Raw genomic sequence first — 19,518 nt, forward strand, 5'->3', positions numbered from 1 at the left:
GCACATTAATTACATAATATATGGATAAACACCTTAACTTGACATCAACTGACAGCTAAATACTGAAATTTTAAGATTGACATCTGAATACCTTTATTCATCTAAACTGTGTCAGTTAAAGTAACCAGTCTCTTTCATCTTCCTTGAAATTTTAATGTTGCTTTGACTTGGTATAAGTTTCCAGACAGATTATACTTTAAAAATACTGTTGATAGGTGCGTTAACAAACTTTAAGTCAACATGAAATAAAATATGACCATACATGAGGCATAAAAATAAAATACTATTGGTACCTAAATTTCTATTGGGAAGTAAATGAAGAGATATGTGGTTGACTTAGTACTTAGGTAAACACTTTTTTTTTTAACTAGTCAATCATATGGATATAGTGTTCTTGTCTAAAAGGTAAATAGAAATTAATAATTATATAAATATAAAATTACTATCTCTATAAGTAATTTGAGAATGACAATTGGGTCGTATAAAATAAAATAAAGCGGAACATATACGATTAATTGTGGTTTAATGAGTATATTTGCTTTTTAAAACTTCTTGTATATTTATCCACTTTGGATATGTGGTAGCGTAGCCAAAATCAAACTTCGACACAATATTCGAAATTACAGATGATTGAAATTCAGTTATTTTTACATGAACAAAAATAGTTAAGACTTTATTCAGTTCTATTTGATAAACAAAGTTATCTTTATCTGTCAGTCCATTAGATTATGTAATGATGACTTCCCGCTTTGGGAAGGGTAGTTAGCTGTCTTTCTGGCGATCTGGAGACCTTAACTGGACTGTTAGTAAGGGTCAAAATTTTATGCACCAACACACACTGGCCAAGTCTGATTTTTGAACATTGCAGGGCCTAGAATTCCCAAACCACTTGCAAAGCCATGCAGTGTGTTCAGTTTGATCATATATCTGGCCAACAATGTAACAAGACCAACACAATGGGAGAATCGTTAATTTTCTTGGGCCGCAATGGATCAATCTTCTGGGTGGATCAATCTTCTGGGTTTACTCATCAAGTCTACGTCATATATATTTGGTTGATGAATACAACTTCTGAATAATTTTTATCATGAATATTTTTTGGTAATGTTAATTCAGATTGACATGTTGATTATAATTTAACAAAATGACTAGTCAAGAAAATTGTTCACTAGCAAATAGTAATGCTGTTGCTACTCATCAGCCTAATACTAACACATTCTTCTTCCTTTCATTCGAGCTTCAGATCGACTATACTTATTCAGATCATTGAACTCTTCAACCTTGTTTGAAGCAGAGCACAACAGCGTAGACATTATCATATGTGCAAATGCATCAAGTTGCATGACAGAATCTTAATCGTCGAAGAAATAAAAATTTGTCTAAGCATTCAACCTTTCTGATGAACCTGGAAATCAATGTTAAAGAGAGCTTGTATGTAATACACAGGAAGCAGACATACCATAACCGTTTAAATTCATGTTAGAAATCCATTTTTTTCTCGGTATTCTTATTAAAAATTTAATATGATGACGATAAACAAGTGTGCACGCATGCACTCTCTCTCTCTCTCTCTCATCCATTTTTCTGCAGGTGTCTTATTATCATTCTAATATGCTGACAACAAACCAAGCTCTCCCTCTCTCTCATATCTTACAGGCTGCCTAAATCGCCAAATGGTAGATCAATACCACAACAAGAGACTCGGGAAAATTGTCATCTGGAAAAATAGGTGTTCTGTGCGAGAGGATGCTCTCCATGGGTGGTGGTGGACTGATGATCAAACTGCAGTCAAGGAAGCTTGAGCAATTTCTAGAGCCTCTTCCACTGACGATGCATTTTGAAGTTTGGCTTTGTCAACAGAGGGCTGGCTCCGTGCAAGTTTTGGAAGCAGTTGGAACTCCTGAAACGAATCAAGAAAGATCATTTAAAACCATCAGTCTCACATAGTAATATAATTTCCAGGCAACATAGGACACATGCGATCCAGTAATAAAATTTTAGATACCATAAGACAGAGACAATCATGCTTTCACTCAATGATAAAGATTATCGGTAAAGAACCGGTAATAAGAGAAAAATTAAGTGAAATCTTGCCTTTCTAGGTAGGGGACAAACTTATATTCATTTCTCTTCCAGAAAGGAAAGCACAGACAAACATTACAGACAATCTAAATGGGTAGAATATTTATAGCGTATTGTTCTTTGTGCAAAAGTTCAAAAAGACCAGTGAACTTCTAGGAAAGATAAAAGATGCTTGATGCACTTCTCATGCTTGCAATGGTGTTTCAGAAAGGGGAGAGAGGCAATGTGTTCTGGTGGAGATGCAAGTGTTTCAAGAGATGATTTGATGCCACTATGACGGAGCCTTTATATTATTATAGTATGATTTTATATATTGCTGGAGCTTAACATTAACTCAAAGCCGAGATATGATAGATAGTACAAGCGCTGTCTTTTGAGCTTTTGACATCTATGTAGTCTGCAGATAAACATATATATTTGTCTAAGGAGTAACAGAAACTAATTTATTTTTCCAGCACTCCTGGCACATGCATGACTTCTTCCCAAGATGAAGTATTTATATTGTGTACGATTATATGCGTACCCAAATTCCATATACAAGAAAAGATAAGTGACAAGTCCTGTTAGATGGTTTAAGTAGCATCATATTAAGGGAAAACATTGTTCACAAAATCCTAATGCATGCTAAGCTAAAAGCAGAGATAAACTCTTGTAGATGGAAGTAAGAAATATGGCTATGGTAGGAAACCATAGCTATTTCACACAGTACCACACAGAAAAATGTATTTAGTAGTAATATAAATAATCAACCGTGCATATGATACACATAGATGAGTTCACTTCCGACACAATTAGCTTAATTTCTCCTTGCTATAATATATTTTCATATATCTCATACTTTATAGTATATTATACACATTGATTTGAGAGGTACTTATTTTACGGTCAGATGAAAAATTGGATGACCTACTAAAACTAGAAAATTTTGGTGCAACACAAATAATCACTTTCCTGTAGATAAAAATAAACAAAAATAAACAGATGCTTCCTTGATAAGTCGCTTTTTTTCTCAGTTAGGGTGTTAGAGTGATGGTTTTAAAGGTCAGATGTGAGGAGCAAGGAAAACATTTAATTTTTAGACATTCATGCAACTTGAACATATATATGTACATAGACCATTACAGATAGTTGCTAAATTTGGCATGAGAACATCCTTGGAAGCGTGCATACCTCAGGACTCCCACTTTCAAGAAGAACCCCCTTCAGCTTACCTGCAAAGACATATGCTTATATCACTCTTCTTTTGCCTTGTATTTATTATTAGTATTACCTTTTTGAAATACATCTCTTTAAAAAGAAAGGAACAGGGAAGAAACATAACCTACACAACCAAACACATACAAAAAGAAGGAATAGAGTTCATACCAGAGTCAATCCAAAATGTTGCAACCTTTGGATCAAAATTCCCAACTTCAACGGCCTCCCCAACTGTCCATAAGATGGTATCATCAATACCAACTGTGGAACTGTTTATCCAAGTATTTGGACATTATCAAGAAAGCAACAAAAATATTCTTACCATTGTCACCAAAGAATTGCCACCATACTTTCCTAGAGCTTCCTTCATATTCGAAAACCCTTGAGTAGAAGTATGGTAAATAGTCATACCTACATTCAGGGAAAAATACATGATTTAGGAAGATTCAATGAAAATAAGCTTATCCTTGCTTCTGAACTGAACTTGGATTAACTCACGTGTGCGTGTGTGCAGTTAGCAATGATTTAACACAATGCTGCGCAGATTTACGAGCATGATCAACGTGCTCCACCCGTGCAATGCGGTTATATATCTGCACGGTTAGCATCGGTCAACTCATTACACAAAAACATAAAAAATGTATGAACTTAGTCAGAAGATCTAACCTTCAACGGAAATGCTGCAACATCTCCAATGGCAAAGATTCCAGGTATGCTTGTTCGGAACATGCCGTCCACCTGAATTTTAAATATTGAAGTGTAACCATTCAAGAATTAAGATCAAGCTCTTACCTTATGAAGGTATGTTAATAGAAAGAAGCACCATCAGGTTTCTCAGGTTTGCCCAGAAACAACACTAGAAGGATTGGATTCACAGAAGAGTTAATATCATTTGGCACAATTAAAAGATCCTCTTTAATCCTGGAACCAACTTCCTCTCTGGTATTACCACAGCCCGTCATTGTCAAGAGCCATAAGGGCTCTGATGATCAGGAGTAATATGCCATTTATAACCTTCTCACTTTTCAATTGGAAAACTGAATGACGTCTTTGGAAAAGGAAAATTTATTTTCCCACTTTCTTATCCTTTCTTGGATTAGCAGACGGAAACAGACAAATTCAAAGGATTTTCATGTGTGTATTTGCAACAAAACCATAACTCAAGTATGAGTTGGAGCAATTTGCCCTGAATGAATAAATTTAACTCGTGGAATGGAAACATAACTCACTACCTACCCTTGAATGTATTAGACTATGCCTACTTTCAGATGTAGTTAAGACTACTTGTAGACCATACAATTAATGTGCTTCACGGAAGCTTAGCTAAGCAGATCAAAGAAAATACAAGGAAATAATTCTGAATCTTAATAGAATCAACCATCTTGAGAGACATCCTGTCCAGAAATGATTAAATAGAGAACAAACTCTGAAGCACTTTTTTTTTGATTCGTTGATTCACCATTCCAACTTGTAGCATAGCATAATTTGGTGGAAGATCATAACCATTTTGCAATTAGGAGAGTGATTTAGCCATATAGTCTAACTAGATTTGGAAGGTCCCCAATTTGAAAAATCCTAACAGAGAGATAAATAGAGGGCTGACCTCTATTCCACCAACAGTGTTGTTTATGCCAACCATGTCAAATGGACTAACAGCAGGTTTTGCTCCAATACCAATAACAACCTGCAAATTCATAATGGATATGCAAATGACTTGAGCTTTCTAACTTCTTTATCTTTTTTTGAAACTGTAGCTTTTCAACTTCTTTATCACACTATCATATGAGGTATTCCAATTCTCGGTTATAAGAAGAACTTCAAAGAAAGTGAGAAATCGTTGTTTTACCGTGTCTGTCTCTATACTTGATCCATCTTCAAGCTTAACTGCAGCTACCCGGCCATCTGAACCAGATTCTAGATGTTTTATCTTAGCACCCTGGGCAAAGATCAGTGTCAGAAGCTTATCAAATAGGTTGAGCAAGGAGGTAGACTGACAACAGAACTAGAGAGGAAAGAGGAAGGAGAACCTTGACAAATTTGACACCATTGTCTTGGTAGAGTTGTTCATACTTTTGGGCAAGGGAAGGAGTGAACAATCTTGACAAGAGATGCTCTTCTGGAAAAATTATCTATGTTCCCAACAAAGTTAGTAAAAACAGGAGCGTAATGGTACCATATTCAAATGCAGGCAAGTTTTAAACCTCAGAATTAAGAAAAATCAAATGCTTTATTTGTAAGGTAATAAACTGGATAACATGCTTCAGCTATCTCTTGAAACATAGGACTCATCAATCCAAGAAAGGATCACGGAATTCTTTTGGCTTGTAAAAGAAAACATACATATTGGTACTTTACATGTTATTATTCCTTAGTTATCACCAACAGGTGTTGCTTATATGGCAATTTATCTACCAAATGTGCAACTTAGTTTTACAAATGAAATAGGCAAACATGGTTCTTGGATTCACATTTCTTATTAATTTTTCTCACAACAGCATTTCTTATTTAACAAAGTGAAAAAAGAAAAAACATTTAAGAAAACTCACAGTTGTATCAAGTTTCCAAGCTACAGCAGCTGCAGCAACTTCCATTCCAATATAGCCACCACCAACAACTACAAGCTTTTTTGCTTTCCCCTAAAATAAAACAATATAGATGGGGAATAATATCATGCATATAACTACAGAAGACCATCCATATACAAAAGTTATGTGATGTATCTTTAAAATTCAACAGACCAATTATAAGCATCGGAATGAGGGTGATCTTACCAGTGAGGATATTAGTGAATCAGCATCTGCCACATCACGAATATAGTGAACCCCAGGTAAATTTCCTCCAATTTTCTCAGGAAATCTGAAAGTAATTAAAACAAAATGATTGTGTGTTTGGCATTTTAATCAGGATTGGAGGGCATATCAGTTTATACAAATTAGACCAATAACATAATACAGTAAATGGAAAATATGATGCTCATTAAAGGAAAAGAAAAACTTATTCTGGTCCATCTTTTTTATTGAACCAAGGCACAAGTGGTCGAATGCAAATTCTAATCTTTTCATCTATCAAGAATTCCTATTGCAAAATAAATAACAGGTTTGGATCAGCAGTGCTCTAGTATAGCAAGCATGGTTACCTGGACGCTGTGCACCCGGTTGCAATAATAAGGGCACCATACTTGAGCAGCTTTCCTGAACTTGTTGTCAGGGTTTGCTTTTCTATATCAACTCCTGTTACCGGATCTTCATACAGCATCTAGAAAAACGTAAACATTTATCTTTAAATAGAGTTACTTGATAGTCAGAATGACTGATAAAGAAATGAAAGTAAGAACAAAATGTGATTGTGTTCCCTCTCAAACTGTCCTGGAATTCCTAACTGGTACATCTATTCTCAAATCTTCAATAGATTACCATGCTTTCATTTTAGTAAACCAAAGAACATAATAATTACATCACACTAGTACTAGTTGCACTGCAATAGATTAGACAAAAATGCATTACCTCTATCCCTTGTTCCTTGTACCAATCAGGAGTTTGCCTCTCACCACCAGAGCCAACACAAGTGTGAAAGCCCTAAAATTATACAGTTAAATGGTATTCCTCAAAAACATCCTGAACTTTTGGCATTAACAATAATAGAGAAGCTATAAAGTTTTGCAAATCTCACAAAAGATGTAGGTATTTTCAAACTTCAACATACACGCCAAATCATCCTAAAATGATTAGTTAAAGCTCACCGGTAAACGTGCCGGCTTTTTGTCCAGAGGAAACAAATACGCTTTGGTCAATGCTGGACGTTCATATGGTGCATATGGCTGCATTAGAACAAAATGGAACTTTTTATTTCAAATGAAAACAACTTAAGCTAGATAACAGATCCTAAACCGTTTCAAGCATCCAACCAATTAGCTTCTTATAAAGCTTCCACAATTCGAACAGCTCAAAGGGCAGAACGACCTAAAAGTGTTTCACTCAACATTTCAACTAATACTCGACAAAATATCAAAAACAACTATTACCTCTGTTTATTTATCTGTCTTAGTTCAATTTTCAGTCCATTTCAAAAAAAATCTCTCTTTCCTTTTTTGGCAACTCTATAATTCCAACTTTCAACGTGACATATTTAAGACAACAAAATTAAAGGACATTTCGGTACATTCTAATATCTCTGGTTTAAAACCACGAGATTTAAAAGTCTTTTTACTTGCTTAAACTATGTACGAAGTCAAACCAGACAAACAAATTAAAATAGATGGAGGAAGTACTACACTCTCATGTCAAAACTAGTTAAGTTTAACTCATAAATCCTCTATGTCCATTCCTATCCTTGGGTCTATTTCTTAATAATTTGTCCTCTAAGACAACTAAAGAGTTGAGATTCTCTAAATTTCACACTTATCTCTACACTAACATACAAATCCCATCCGCAAAATACAAATGCACTAAAAACTTAAAAACAACTCACGCCTAAAGTTCTAATCCCTCTGTCTCAATTTGTGTGGCACACTTTCCTTTTTAGTATATCACAAAAAGAATGTCACTTTTCTTATCTACAATTGAAAACAACTTAACCTTAAAATTCCCCTTTAACCTTAATGAAACGATTTACAGCCATACAAATGATCAAGAAGTATTTCAGACCAAATACTTCAAAAGTTAACTTTTTTTTTCCTTAAAATTTGTGTCAAGTCAGACGATGCAACATAAGTTGGGACAAAGTGAGTAATATTTTGCTACACAATTAGTCGGATATGAGATGCGATGCTCACAATGCTCAAACGGTGTCACATAAATTGGAAGGGAGTGTTGTACCTCTTTGGTGACAATGCATAGCTTTCCATTAGCTTGTCCATGCTCAACAAAAGTCCTAGCTGCATATCCAGCTGCATTTCCTCCTCCAACTACTACATACCTACAAAATCATCCACATTTCAAATTCACCAAAATTATTCACATTTAAAAAAAAAAAAAAAAGACATAAAAATCGAAATCAAACACGAGAGCATCAATTACTCCCTCCGTTCCAAAATAGTTGTTATGTTTCACTTATCTGTAGACAATTTGACTAACTTTCAAAGCTAAACTAGATTAGATTAATTTAACATTTTAAAGCTAAACTAGATTAGATTAATTTAACATTATAAAGTTAAACTAGATTAGATTAATTTGATATTTTAAACTTAAAATTTAAATATTCAAAAACTATATAGAAAGTATTATACGGCAAGTAAAAGTGAAAAACTCACTCTCGATTCTCATTAGCAAAAGAAGAAGCGGTAACGAAACATCTCCGGAAGCTTCTAGAAGGAATCGAACTCCTCGAAATCCGATTCAATGAAGCAGAATGAGGACACCAGAGTGAAAGTCCTTGCTTAAACGACATCGTATTAGGCATACTCCCCGCCATTATTCTCCGAACAGCAACTATTAATAAATCACAAAAATAAATAATCTCAAAATTTACTATTCAGAGAGAAAAAAATTGTAGTGACAAGCGTAGATGAAGTGATAACCTGAAGACATATATAAAAAGGTTGGTGCATAAAAGCTTCGCTAGTCAGAATCCGAGAAGTGATCTGAAACTAATAATAATAATATAAAATTGACATGTACTGTACTATTAGTGTTGATTAATTATTGGTGTTTGTTGTGGCTCTAGGAATGGCCGAAACGTCACGACGAAAAAATATCGTGATGGCTATTGACTCATACAGAAGGGACGTTTTTTATTATGGAAATTGTGTCAGTGTTTGAAGATGATAACGCAGATGCACGAAATGGCTGCGAGCTAAATTTGGAAGGTCAGCGGAATAGTGATAAGTAACACGAGATCACAAATTTAGTAGCCATTAATTATTTTTAGAAAATTATTTTACTTTAATAAAAAAATATTTAATTTTCATAAAAATAATAGTATTTAATCATGAGAATTTTAAATACAATTTAAAATTATATTAGAAAAAGTGAAATTTTTTAACTTCAACTTCTCTTATAAATTTTAAAAGCAATTCCAATTTAGATTAGTTGGGGATCCAATATGAGTATCGGGTGGAAAAAAAACCCCAAAAACACAATTCTATTACATAACCAACATGGGTTGTGTGCAGTGGTGGGACTGCTTCATCCTTGATTAGAGGTCTCGGATTCGAATCCTGCGTATAGAGAAAATTTTGTTGGGAGCGCTACCTCCTTAATGGGCCCTGCAACGCGCGATCCGGATTAGTCGGGGCTCCAATATGGTTACCAGACAATAATTCTAATTTATATTCATAGTCGAACATATCTCCGATTTCAATTTCAACTTCAACTCAACTCCAAAAATTATGATTTTCGTGATCAAGTGAGGCCTTAATTGTTGCATATAACAAAATTTGGTGTTTTGGAGGTCTAGTGCACTAGAGTACCTATTTTTTTTTCATGGTATTTCTTTTATAAATGTTCAGTATATGACAAAAATGTTCAATTAAAAATCTCGAGTTTGAGGTCGAATAATGGGAAAAATCATATTAGGAGTGTGGTTGCATGAACATGTATGTAATTTGTGAATTCAGATTAATCAAATGATTATTGTAAAAATTCTGAATTCGCCCCTGTCTAAAATGGGTCATGGAATGCGCGATATTGGATAAATTAGGTTTTAAAACGGATATTTACTATCGAATGAGAATTTTTGAAATGTATTTCAAGTGTTCATAAACTTGACGAGAATCAAAGGTCATATGTATTCTAAATTTTGACTATACAAATATGTATTAATAACGCAGATGCAAGAAATGGTTGCGAGCTAAGTTTGGAAGGTGATCGGAAAATCAGTAAAGTTATTATTAGACAAGCGCCATCAGGTCACGAATTTAGTTGTTGTATATGATAATCTTTTGTGTTTTGATTTTTTTTTTTTTAATTCTAATGTAAAGTGTGAGGTCTAGTGCACTAAATTACCCATTTTCTTATAGTATTTCTTTTATAAATTTTCAGTATATGATAAAAATGTACAATTAAAAATCTTGAATTTGAGCCTGGATAATGGGAAAAATCATATTAGGAGTGTGGTTGCATGAAAGATGTATGTAATTTGTGAATTCAGATTAGTCAAGTGAGTATTGCAATGTGCGATTTTGGATTAGTCAGACCCCTAAAAGTAGGTCATGCAATGCGCGATATTGAATAAAACTGAGTTTTAATACGGATATTGAATATCGAATAAGAAATTTTAAAAAGATAATGTATTTCAAAGATAACCAGAGAGATTTTTATAATTTTTCTTCATTCGTTTGGCATATTATAACAACTTAGAAAAACTTTTGGCAACAAAACGGTATAGGTACTAGTGTAAATTGAGGTAACATATTGAATGATATAAATAAGGATAATTTATGTGGATGTACACTTAGGTCGTAGGGGCGGAGCTACATATAAGGTAGGGGTTCATCCGTAAACCCTTCGATAGAAAATTATATTGTATATACATGATTAAAATTATTTTTTATGTATATATAGTAGATGTCGAACCCCCTTTGGTTAGTTCGTATATTTACTTGTGAGCCCCCTTGTGTCAATTCTGGCTCCGCCAGTGTTCGGTCATCGAGTTTACCAAACATGGGGTTAAACATACACTACATATACACTTGATTGTATATGTTACGAATAGTGTGTATATTATATGTATAATATGTAAATTTAGTATAAAGTATATAGGAAAGCTTACGCAAATATACATTTCGGCCATCTAATTTACCAACATGGTCGAAGTATATATACACCACCTATGCACATAGATTGTATATATATTTTGTAAACTAGATTACACAAAATTATTGAGCTTTAATTTTCGCTATAAATAATTCTTTCTTCGTATTGTTAATTAATAAGATTGCTTATCAAAATGTTTCAGTTGGTTCTTAAATAAATAATCAAAGTACCAAGTCAATCAAATTAAGCTCAACATGAACATGAACGAAAATAAATAGATCAACTTAACATCAATAATTGAACTAAAAAGAAACAACAATTCCTCATGACTTGAGTCTCCGATAATTCTAATTCGGGATAAAAAGATTCAATATGTCCATCTTTAATATTGTAAGCCCCCATATCTCTTCCATCACCGCATTCATAGTACCCATATGAATCGATCACACGAGTAAAATAGATATAATTAGGCTTAAATCCTACGGGGTAAATCTAAAAGAGTCAATACAAGTTGCTCCATTGCGACCCAAGAAAATTGATGATTTTCCCAAAGTGTTAATCTCGTTCCATTTAACTTTTTCAATTATTTTGACCTTTATTTTATAAAACATAAATATTAAATATAGTAGTACAAGGCAACTAGAATTCTAAAATTTATTTTACAGAGTTAGTTTAGGATTCTGTCTTACTCATCGAAAATAGGATTATTTCACCGTTCTTGTTTCGTCATTATAGTTTCTTCAATACCATTGAAGCGCAAATCACCAGCATCTATGAATGAAACAATTTAAAACTATCATCAACGAAACGAAATTCATGGTAGCTATTTCTTCGTTATTTTTTATATGGCAAAATGACTATATCTGTTTTATTATGTGATATTCTTACTTACATATTTATTATTTGGACCCTTAAACTCGTTAAAAAATAATATTTTAAATCCTATTTTAGTGTGTGTAACACACTTGCCTCCACATCAGCTGCAACGTCATTTAAATAGAGTATTAAATTCCACACCAGCTTCCACATAATTTAAAGTACTACATTAAATGCCACATAAGAAATTAAATATTTAAAAAATAAAAAAAAAAAACTAAATTGAGAATTCGAAAAAATTAAATTAAAATGGTGGGGGCTGAGACTTTCTTCACCGTCTCCACCACCACCACACACAGAGCACCATTGCAGGGGATCGCAGCCCCAAGTTGTTCCCATTGAATAAGAATAAATACACACACTCACACACTAAACGGAACACACACAACACACAGCAATCTACACACACCAAAATACTCCTCACATCCCCAAAACTCTTTTGACATTGATTATGCTGCGATTCATCGGAAAGTTCAGGTTCACCCCCACAATTACAGCCCACACTCACTTCAAAATATTGAGAAAAATCGAGTCTTGAATCACACCCACTTCAAAATATTGAGAAAAATCGAGTCTTGAATCACACCCACTTCAAATATTGAGAAAAATCGAGTCTTGAATTGGAGAAAAATTGAGTCTTGAATCACACCCACTTCAAAATCTTGAGAAAATTCAACACAAAAATCACTGAAATCAGACTCGCTCAAAATCATGTTGCAAAAAAATTTAAGACCACAGCCCAATGTTCATTAGAAATTGCATCCACCATCGCCTTAATGTTTTCTAATTTCTGAGAACTATCGCTGGAATTAGTGAACAATTCCTTTTGGTATTAATGCACCTCAACTAAGTGCTCTTCACAGATCCACACAAACAAATTAAGCGGAAAAGGGGAGAAATCGGAGAAGATGCAAAAAAAAATGAAGGCAGAGTAAAGAGAAATCAAGAAAGGAATTCAAAGAGGGAAGGGATTGAGAGAGAAAGCAAAGAAAAAAAGAGTGGGGTAGGGGTTGTAATGGTGAATGAAGAAAGAAGAAGGTTTTGGGTGGCGTGGGACTGAGGCTTTTTTATTTTTAAATTATTTTAATATAAAATTGATCAAAAAATATACTCACCGCACCTCACATGTGTGTAATCACGCACTTTATTCTAGTCAACTATTTTAATGTCACATAGATCCGGTCAACGGTCAAAAAATTTAAAATATTAATTTTTAGTGGATTCAAGGGTTAAGATGACAAACATGTAAATAGGAGACATTATAAAACGGACATAGTACAAGGTCCACTAAACTATTTTGTCTTTTTTATATTTCAGATTTTAAAAAGATGTGTGCAAGGAACATAGTTCGTCATCCTTCAATATACTTGATATACTACAGTTTGAAACTCTAAATATCAACTTAAGATGAATTGTTTTTAAGAAACTTATCATTTTGAATAATATAGTTTCAATTTTTAATCTAAATTTATTTTTGCGTATCTAACATCCATTAATTATATCTTGCAGGACAAATTAGGATTATATAACTTAAAAAGGGTAGTCCGGTGCACTAAAACTCCTGCTATGCACAGGATCTGAGGAAGGGCCCCACCACAAAATACATCCGAGCAAAATACAGAATACAGAAGATGTTGGAGCAAAATACAGAATACAGAAGATGTTGGAGCTTCACAGGAGGAATTTTGTAGTGCACATTGTGCCTAAGCCAAATTAGTGTTGTTTCGGGTACACAATCTGTATTATGTCAAAACAACTTCAACATAAGTTCAAGATTAAATTAAGAACACTTATGAAGTTTTTCAACACCTTCAACACAAGTTCAATATGAACTATCAAAGAAGTATGTTATTTTATTTTAAAGAAAAAAGATGAAGCAAAATAAGCCAAATCCTCCGTATTCACGGAGTGTCTTCCCGAGGTTGTGGAATTTTTCTTCCAGGATAAAATGGCTTCATAACTAGAATGTAGTGGTACCTCAAGCTTTCTGGTTTTCTTCAAACTCATTCAACGGGAGATGATCACACAGGGTTTTTAGAAGCAAGAGAAATGTTTTTTTCTATGCAGAAATTTTAATCCTAAGCCTGTGGAACAAATGCAGGTTTATATAGCCATGAAGTACCTCTTCGGAAAGGAGGCAATGGTTCATCGGAAAGGTGTATCAATAGTCATGTCTGTCCATTCCAAAACAACATGTCTTTTCTGAACAGCTGACCGAACAGTCACCCCTTTTTCGAAACAATATGTCTTTTCCTCGAAGGGTTGTGTCCCTCCATTTTCCATGCACACCAATTGAACCCAACAATTAAAACATTGGAATGGCATTAACTAACACATGCAACTTCATATCTAGGTCTCGAACCTGCAACCTTTTATTATAGATTTAAAAAGTAGTTATAACACGACAACAACCTTTTTTATTTTATTTTTTTAATTTGGTTTGAGTGATGCATTGTGGTTATTTCACTCAAAGGAATATAATGTTGAAAAAGAAGTACAACTAGAGGATCATTTTGGAGTATATATGCAAAAAGTCTTGCATCAGAATTACAATATGAATTTGGGACCAGCAATATGTTGCAATCACATAACCAAAGTTGGAACACCAAAGAATGAAATGAAATAATGAGATCCCTCCGCACTTAATCAAAGTGTAGGATTTACTTCCTACAAATGGAAGAAATTCTCTTAATGAGCTCCAGACGGCATGTTTCAGTTAGTTCTTAAATAAATAATCAAAGCAACCAAGTCAATCAAAATAAGTTCAATAAGAGCATGGACGAAAATAAATAGATCAACTTATAATAAACAAAAAGAAACAACAATTTTTCATGATTTGAGTCGTTGATTATAGGATGGTGTGCATGACCCAAGTTGGGTGGCTACCATAACCTAATCGTCTTCGAGTTTCAAAAGCGCAAAGATTCCATAGATCCATCTTTAATACTGTAAGCCCACATATATGCTGCATCACCACAACGTGTGTCCTCATCATAAATTTTATATATATCTCCATTACCACAACATGTGACCTCATTAGTATAATATATATGATTAGGCTTGAATCCTGTTATACACCTTGAGGTGTCAACACAAGTTGATTCATTGTTGTTCAACAAAATTGATGAATCTTTCAAAGTGTTAATCTCGGTCACTTTAGCATTGGTTACATCGATCGAGTTCATATACAGGAAATGCAGTGGTGTAATTCTCACCATTCCGCCAAACAACAATATGTGGTGCATAGGATATATCAACGAGGAATAGGTAACCTGCCTCGTCGCGGATGGCAGGGTTAAGCTTACCAAGTAACCGTAGCTCTACAATTGGTTCGCCAATAGATCAAACGCCCAGACATCGAAAGCATTATCAACTGCATAATATTTTCCCTTACAGCAAACCATCGTATCAAATTCCTTGTTGCTGCTGATGGTAGTCCAGCTGAAGTCTCCAGGTCGCCAAAAAGTTAACAAACCAAAAAGTTTAACCACTAGTGCATAATTAATTTGAAGTATCAGGACAGGCAGATAATATAGCATGATCTATCCAGTACCATTGTGCTTCTATAACTTCTTCAAGATCATGTAAAGAGCAAGTTGTATGCTTGTGCCAGAGAAAGGATGCAACAACTTCGCCGCCTCTGGTGTGGGGCTGATCAGCCACCCTTTCGATGATAAAAGCCGTCGTCTAACTTCCTGGAAGAATACGCTTTTAACTTTTCCATTGGAAAAAGAGTAAAATTCTCGATGATCATCGCCTGTAGAAGGCAGCATTATCAACGGAAATTTGGGTGAATTAATTGTCTCTGCAGCAGCTCGCCATCACTTTAACAATAATTTGATGATAGTAATTTAATTTAACTAACCGGTATCTATAACTAATTCAGACCATGAAAAAAAAAAATTTTCATAATAGAAAATAATTATCAACTAATTTTGTGGTGCATATTGTGCCTGAGCAAAATTAGGACTTTGGAAAACTTTTTTTCGGTGAAAAGGAGAACTCTTCTAGAAGAGTTTAGTTTTATGTAATGTCAGTATATAAAATATATACTTGACCTGCATAATTAAATATTTTGTACATTGTGTACAAAACTTAAGTTCTTTGAATAATTACTTACCCCAGCGAGTAATCAAAGTACAATGTTTGAGTTATATTACTCAACAAAAGGTTGAGGAAAACCTTAGCTTTTTCATGTTAGTATGTATTTTATTTTGCATGCAAATTTCAATGCTTCCGTGTGCACATACCCAACATTTCCTACTATATTAGATTCATTATTTTCAAACGTCCAAAAACATGACGAGAATCAAATTGTTGTGTGAATTCTAAAATTGACCATACCAAAAGATTCAGTTGGTTCATAAATAAATAATCAAAACAATCAAGTCAATCAAAATAAGCTCAATAAGAACATGAGCAAAAATAAATAGATGAATTTAACTTAATAGTGATGATTTGGGAGAAAAAAAACAGAATAATTCGTCATAATTTGAGTCCCTAATTATGTGATGGAGTGACCCAAGTTGGCAGGCTTGATGCTAATTTTAATTCTGGATACAAAGGTTCGATACATCCATTTTTGATGTTGTAAGCCCCCATGTCTCTTGCATGACCACAACCTCCATAGTATCCACGCGACCCAATCACACGTGTAAAATATATATAATTAGGCTTGACTCCTGCCATAAATCTGGAAGAGTCAATACAAATTGCTTCATCGCGGCCCCAGAAAATTGATGAATCTCCCAAAGTGTTAATCTCATTGAATTTTCCTTTGGTTTCATCAAGCTCATATATATTAAATTCGATGGTACGGTCACCATACCCAGGACCATCAGGGACATTCTGATAATAAAGAGATTGCGTCACAACGAGTAGTGCACCAGATATCTCGACTAGGTAAAACATTGCTGGGCTATAGTTTGAACGGTTAAGCTGATGAACAAGTAAGCGTGGCTCAACAATTGGTTCGGCAATATCAAACACCCAGACTTTGAGACCACGAGTGAGTACATAAAATTGTCCCTTAAAATAAACCACATTGCACAGACTTTCGTTCCTGAAGTTAATTTTAGTCCAATTGAGATCTCCAGGTCGCCAAAAGGACACCACACCCAAATAGTAACGAACCACCACCAATGCATAATCTGAAGTATCAGAAGGACTGGCAGATAAGATAACTTGGCTGATGTAGTGCTTCCCTATTCCTTTAATATTATAGTCGCCATGTGAAGTCAATAAGTCATGTAACGAGGGAAGTTGTATACTAGTGCGAGAGAAAGGATGCAACAAGTTCATCTCTCCCGTGCGCGACAGGGTACACAACCACCCTTTCGTTGGAAAAATCTCTAGCAGCCCTCTAGCTTCCGGGAGGAATACGCGTGAAACTTTTTTCTTGGAAAGAGAGTAAAATTCTCGATAATCATCACCTTTATCAGGCAGCATTAGCAATGGAACTTGGGGAGAATTAAGTGCGTCAAAATTATCCTTTGTGGCAGCAGTTCGCCATGAAGTACAAACAGCGCCAAAAGCAATGAAATCTTCCAACACTTTAACACGATTTGCAATCATAGCATTGAGATCGTTCGGCAATTCTGCCCATTTCACCATAGCTTAGAGGAAAAAAAAAGAGGAATATTGAAGGAAGATAGCAGGGTGGCGGGGTAGGGGGTTGATTGTAGCTAGGGCTACATGAAAAAAACAATTCGAGGGTATTTATAGAATTAATTTAGGAAAAAGTGTCAAATTTATTCATCTATTTTGAAAATTGACTAAATATAATAATTTTGGGGTCAAATTTACCTTATTATTTCAAAAAATTGTTTAAATATATCTTGCGTCATACTTTGTGATCAAATTTACCCTTCTTATTAAAAACTTCTTACAGGAAAATCTTTTTTTTTTTTGGTTTCCCATCCGATGCCCGCATTGGAGCCCCAACTAATCCGGATCGCGCGTTACAGGACCCATTAAGGTGGCAGCGCTTTCAACGGAGTTTTCTCCATACCCAGAATCGAACGCTCGACCTCTTTTAAGGATGGAGCAGCCCTATCCACCCATGTTGGTATTTTTCTTTTTTAAGGAAAATCTAATCAAAGTTTAATGACCAAGTTTTTAAAAAATAACACACACTAATTTAGCCCTCCCCAGATCCTATCCACAAAAAATACACAAACAAATTCACCCTCTCTCAGATCTTAAGGTTGAATTCTCTGAACGAAAAAAAAAATATATATCTTTCAAAATGGGGTGTTGGTAGGCACTTTGCAAATCAACAGAAAGTAAAACTGAAAAACGGAACTAGAGAAAATATCTATTACAAACCCCACTCCCCACTCCTATTCTGATTATTTAACTTTCAAAAGTTGATATGCTGTGCTCCTATTCTAATTAACTATCGTATCCCTCTTTAATATGAATTTGGGTACAGCAATATGTTTCACTTGGTTCATAAATAAATAATTAAAGCAACCCAAGTCAATCAAAATAAGTTCAATAGGAACACAGAACGAAAATGAGTAGATCAATTTAACTTAATAATGGTGATTTGGAAAAAAAACAACAAATAACTGCACTAAAAAGAAACAATAATTCTTCACGATTTGATTCGCCGATTATCTGATGGTGTGACCCAAGAAGTTGACAGGCGATTAGAACCTAATGATAATTCTAATTCTAATTCTGGGCACAAGGATTCAATACACCCATTTTTAATGTTGTAAGCCCCCATGTATCCATATGGTCCATAGACATTAGTAAAATATATATAAGTAGGCTTGATTCCTGCCGTAAATCTAGAGGAGTCAATACAAGTTGTTCCATTGCGGCCCAAGAAAATTGACGAATCTCCCAAAGTGTTAATCTCGTTCAATTTTCCTGTGATTTCATCAACCTCATATATATTAAATTCAATGGTACGGATGCTGTAATAATACCCATGACCGTCGTCAGAGGCCTTCCAATAATCTGATTGAGTCACAATGACTAGTGCACCAGATACCTCGACTAGGTAAAACTTCCGTGAGTTGTTGGAACGGCTAAGCTGATGAACAAGTAAGCGTGGCTTAACAATTGGTTCGGCAATATCAAACACCCAAACTTCGAGATCAAAAGTGAGTACATAAAATTGTCCCTTAAAATAAACCACATTGTAGAGATTATCATTCTTGAAGTTAATTTTGGTCCAGTTGAGATCTCCAGGTCGCCAAAAGGACATCATAGCAAAATGGTGACGAACCACCACCAATGCATAATCTGAAGTATCAGAAGGATTGGCAGATAAGATACCTTGGTCTATGTAGTGCTCCCTTATTTCCTTAATAGTATATTCGCTACGTGATGTCAACAAGCCATTTATTGAGGGAAGTGGTATATTGGTGCGAGAGAAAGGATGTAACAAGGTCATCTCTCCAGTGTGCGACAGGGTACAAAGCCACCCTTTGGTTGGAAAAATCTCTAACACCCCTCTTAATTCTGGGAGGAATACGCGTGAAACTCTTTTAGACCAGATAAACCCAGAAATCAAGAGGAACGAAGGAATTTTGGAAATTTTTAGACTGATCTGCCAAATCAATATACGAAAATTGATTCCGGCGATAGTATCACAGGTAAATCTGGATAGTGATCGGATTTCTCACAGATTCACTGTTCCAATCGGAGATCGACGATG

General features: G+C 34.6%; 3 protein-coding genes across 3 annotated transcripts; all 3 read right to left on the bottom strand.

Moving 5' to 3' along the window:
* Window positions 1–1,456: 1,456 nt before the first annotated feature.
* On the bottom strand, window positions 1,457–9,111 carry LOC107864529 (monodehydroascorbate reductase, chloroplastic/mitochondrial). The gene is made up of 17 exons (XM_016710928.2): window positions 8,795–9,111; window positions 8,528–8,705; window positions 8,094–8,193; window positions 7,019–7,096; window positions 6,783–6,854; window positions 6,416–6,534; window positions 6,051–6,135; window positions 5,826–5,915; window positions 5,307–5,408; window positions 5,126–5,215; window positions 4,883–4,963; window positions 3,946–4,017; window positions 3,778–3,872; window positions 3,602–3,690; window positions 3,448–3,510; window positions 3,253–3,293; window positions 1,457–1,900 (listed from the first exon to the last, which is right to left on the bottom strand). The coding sequence occupies exons 1-17, from the start codon at window positions 8,802–8,804 to the stop codon at window positions 1,778–1,780; spliced, it is 1,488 nt and encodes a 495-aa protein (XP_016566414.1). The 5' UTR covers window positions 8,805–9,111; the 3' UTR covers window positions 1,457–1,777.
* A 6,055-nt stretch (window positions 9,112–15,166) lies between these two features.
* LOC107852177 (F-box protein At2g26160-like) lies at window positions 15,167–17,459 on the bottom strand. Its single transcript, XM_016697240.2, has 3 exons — window positions 16,421–17,459; window positions 15,417–15,603; window positions 15,167–15,287 (listed from the first exon to the last, which is right to left on the bottom strand). Exons 1-3 carry the CDS (start codon window positions 17,457–17,459, stop codon window positions 15,167–15,169), a joined length of 1,347 nt encoding a protein of 448 aa, XP_016552726.2.
* A 985-nt stretch (window positions 17,460–18,444) lies between these two features.
* LOC107848179 (probable F-box protein At1g65740) lies at window positions 18,445–19,254 on the bottom strand. The gene has a single exon (XM_016693207.2). It carries the CDS (start codon window positions 19,252–19,254, stop codon window positions 18,445–18,447), a length of 810 nt encoding a protein of 269 aa, XP_016548693.2.
* Between the last annotated feature and the right edge of the window lie 264 nt (window positions 19,255–19,518).

The sequence above is a fragment of the Capsicum annuum genome, chromosome 1 (assembly GCF_002878395.1).
Source record: "Capsicum annuum cultivar UCD-10X-F1 chromosome 1, UCD10Xv1.1, whole genome shotgun sequence".
NCBI classification, from domain to species: Eukaryota; Viridiplantae; Streptophyta; class Magnoliopsida; order Solanales; family Solanaceae; genus Capsicum; species Capsicum annuum.